This window comes from Sapajus apella, unplaced genomic scaffold, assembly GCF_009761245.1.
Source record: "Sapajus apella isolate SASKATOON/1434 unplaced genomic scaffold, GSC_monkey_1.0 scaffold10, whole genome shotgun sequence".
Lineage (NCBI taxonomy): Eukaryota > Metazoa > Chordata > Mammalia > Primates > Cebidae > Sapajus > Sapajus apella.
In genome coordinates this window covers 12,149,091-12,152,149 of record NW_022436950.1, presented here as the reverse complement: position 1 = coordinate 12,152,149, position 3,059 = coordinate 12,149,091, and the positions used below count along the sequence as shown (strand labels likewise).

The 3,059-nt window shown below is 43.9% G+C and overlaps 1 protein-coding gene across 1 annotated transcript in view; it reads right to left on the bottom strand.

Annotated features, from left to right (window-relative positions):
• Nucleotides 1-2,306: 2,306 nt before the first annotated feature.
• The window catches only part of CUNH2orf83 (chromosome unknown C2orf83 homolog), a 23,445-nt gene continuing 22,692 nt past the window's right edge, over nucleotides 2,307-3,059 (bottom strand). Inside the window, exon 3 of the mRNA XM_032278798.1 lies at nucleotides 2,307-2,746. Within this exon, the coding sequence (XP_032134689.1) occupies nucleotides 2,486-2,746 (261 nt within the window). The 3' untranslated portion in view covers nucleotides 2,307-2,485. The remainder of the gene's footprint in view (nucleotides 2,747-3,059) is intronic.

The following is a 3,059-nucleotide window of genomic DNA, read 5'->3' as shown; positions in this document are numbered from 1 at the left end:
AAAAGTTTCCTCTCTAATATCAAGCAGCCAACCAAAGGCATGAGGACAGCCTACCTCTTCATGAAGAGTCCACATCACTGAGCTCAGTCAAAGAAGATCATGATTCCCAACAGACTTTTCGACGTATATAATCATTTTATCCCCATTTGTGTGCCTTTCTCTGTTTCTTTTCTATCTTGTATTCTTATTTGTCAATAGCTACTTTCTAAACTTCCTAATAAAATAAAAATTTGTCATTTAAAGGTTTATCTTTGTGTTTATTTTGGTTTGAACATATCTCACATCCTAGAAAATCTTAACCTCTCTGAGAGTCTTTGGTGGATAGGCAGTGATAGTGGAGCAAGTTGAAGACCCTGAGAGTAGCTTCCTGCCTCTACTGTTTGTGCCCTTCAGTTACCAAACAGAATATTTGAAAGTCTGGATTCTCTCTATAGTTTGTATTCAATTTTGAGATGGCAGATTCCTTTAAAAATAGACAAGCTGGGCTGTGCTCAGTGGCTCACACCTGTAATCCCAGTACTTCGGGAGGCCGAGGAGGGCAGATCACTTGAGGTTGGGAGTTTAAGACCAACCTGGCCAACATGGCAAAACCCCATCCTACTAAAAATACAAAAAAATTAGCTGGGCATGGTGGCACACACCTGTAATCCCAGCTACTCATGAAGCTGAGGCAGGAGAATTGCTTGAACTCAGGAGACAGAGGTTGTGCCTAGCTGAGATTGTGCCACTGCACTCCAGCCTAGGAGACAAAGCGAAACTCCATCAAAAAAAAAAAAAAATTGACAAATTTCCTGAATGCATTCAAAATCCTGTTTTATTCACAAAGAACCAATTCAAACAAATTTTCAGAAACACATCTATTTGCAAGATGTAGGTGACTACATTTGCTTTAGATTTCCATCTGCTGGGGTCATTTACTCTGTGCCTGGAGGGCAGAGTTCCACCCTTTCTTAGCAGCCTAGTTTTTACCACCCGCTACCACACCATAAATTCAGCCAACAGTGCACATTTAGCGCTTTGGTATTAGCGGTTTCGCTTTTACATTTCCCTAACCACAAAATTAAAGCCATCAGGTTGTACTGGCTGAGTAGGCATGGATGAATATTCGATTTGGGATTTATCTTAGCTCTCCTGACTTTCTTGTATCCACTTTGGGCCTCACTTCTTGTTTTCAAGTCAATTGCTTTTTGCTTTTCTGTCTAAATTAATTTAACCATGATTGGAGTATTGTTAAGGCTTATGGTTTTGTTCTAATTCGTTTCAGTTATTACTTAATAATTTGAACTGTGATTTATGTTTTCATTCATTTCATTCATTTCTTTTTTTTTTTTTTCAATTCATAAGCCTAAGGGGCCTTGTGATGAGAATAATCTAATCTGTGTCCTTCTGCCAGACAAGTGAATCCATTTCTGGTAGAAAAACCATTTTTGTGTGTGTAGGGTTTTTTTTTTTATACCTAGAGAGAAAAGTAGACAATAATTAGATAATCCTCAATAATTATCATTCACTTGGAAGATATAAATTGAAAGGCAAATAATGTTTTATGGCTCAGACCATGAGTAGTCTTTAGAAGCATTAACAATTTTTAGAAGAAACTTCTTTCTGTTGACCAGTGCTCATCAACAGACTCCTAGACATAGGCTGGGCATGGTGGCTTGCACCTGTAATCCCAGCACTTTCGGAGGCTGAGGTAGGCAGATCACTTGAGGTCAAGAGTTTGAGACCAGCCTGGCCAACGTGGTAAAACTTCATCTCTACAAAAAATACAAAAATTAGCCAGGCATGGTGGCATATACCTATAATCCCAGCTACTTGGGAGGGTGAGGCACAAGAATTGCTTGAACCCGGGAGGTGGAGGTTGCAGAGAGCCAAGATGGCACCATTGCACTCCAGCCTGAGCAATGGAGCAAGATTCTGTCAGAGAGAGAGAGAGAGAGAGAGAGATTGAGAGAGAGAGAGAGATTGAGAGAGAGAGAGAGAGAGAAATTCCTAGATAAAAAGGCAGGTTTGGCAGAGTGTGGTGGCTCACGCCTGTAATCCCAACACTTTGGGAGGCCAAGGTGGGCAAATCACCTGAGGTTGGGAGTTTGACACCAGCCTGACCAACATGAAGAAAACCCATCTCTACTAAAAACACAAAATTAGCTGGGCATGGTGTATGCCTGTAATCCCAGCTACTTGGGAGGCTGAGGCAGGAGAGTCACTTGAACCTACAAGAGGGAGGTTGCAGTGAGCCTAGATCACAACATTGCACTCCAACCCGGGCAACAAGAGTGAAACTCCATCTCGGTAAATAAGTAAATGGATGAATACACATTTAAGGGGGTGAGACCAGTTCAGAGAGGGAACACACCGTGCTGTGGACTGCCTTTGAATGGGATGCATTGTGCACAAAGAATTATAATCCTAGGCAAATTGTGGTACTTGCCATGGTGTCACTGTCAGAGGTGGGAAGCTAGTCCCCCTGAAACCATCTAGAATGGCTTCAGAGCACTGGATCATGTGGCTTCTTGCTCCCTGTGGGCTTTTCATTCCATGCTCCCTCCCTCACAAGTGGTCTGCTTAGGGCAGTGTCGGGGAGAGTTTCAGGCTGAAGCTTGTGCAGCTGCGTGGCGGAGGTCCCAGCCCACAGGGCGAAGGTCAGCTCCCATGTCAGTACAGCAAGTTTCCTCATCCCTGGGTCCCGAGGCCCTACTTTCTCCCTGCTAGTATCCTCATTTGGTTTGCAAATCCCTGTAAGTCCTACCTATAAATTCACCGACAGTGGTCAGGCTCCATGGCTCACGCCTGTAATCCCAGTGCTTTGGGAGACCGAGGTGGGCAGATCACCTGAGGTCGGGAGTTAGTCTGACCAACATGGAGAAGCCCCGTCTCTACTAAAAATACAAAAATAGCTGGGCATGGTGGAGCATGCCTGTAATTCCAGCTACTTGGGAGACTGACGCAGGAGAATGGCTTGAACCCGTGAGGCGGAGGTTGCTGTGAGTGAGATCGTGCCATTGCACTCCGGTCTGGCCGACAAGAGCGAAACTCCATCTAGAAAGAAAGGAAAGAAGAAA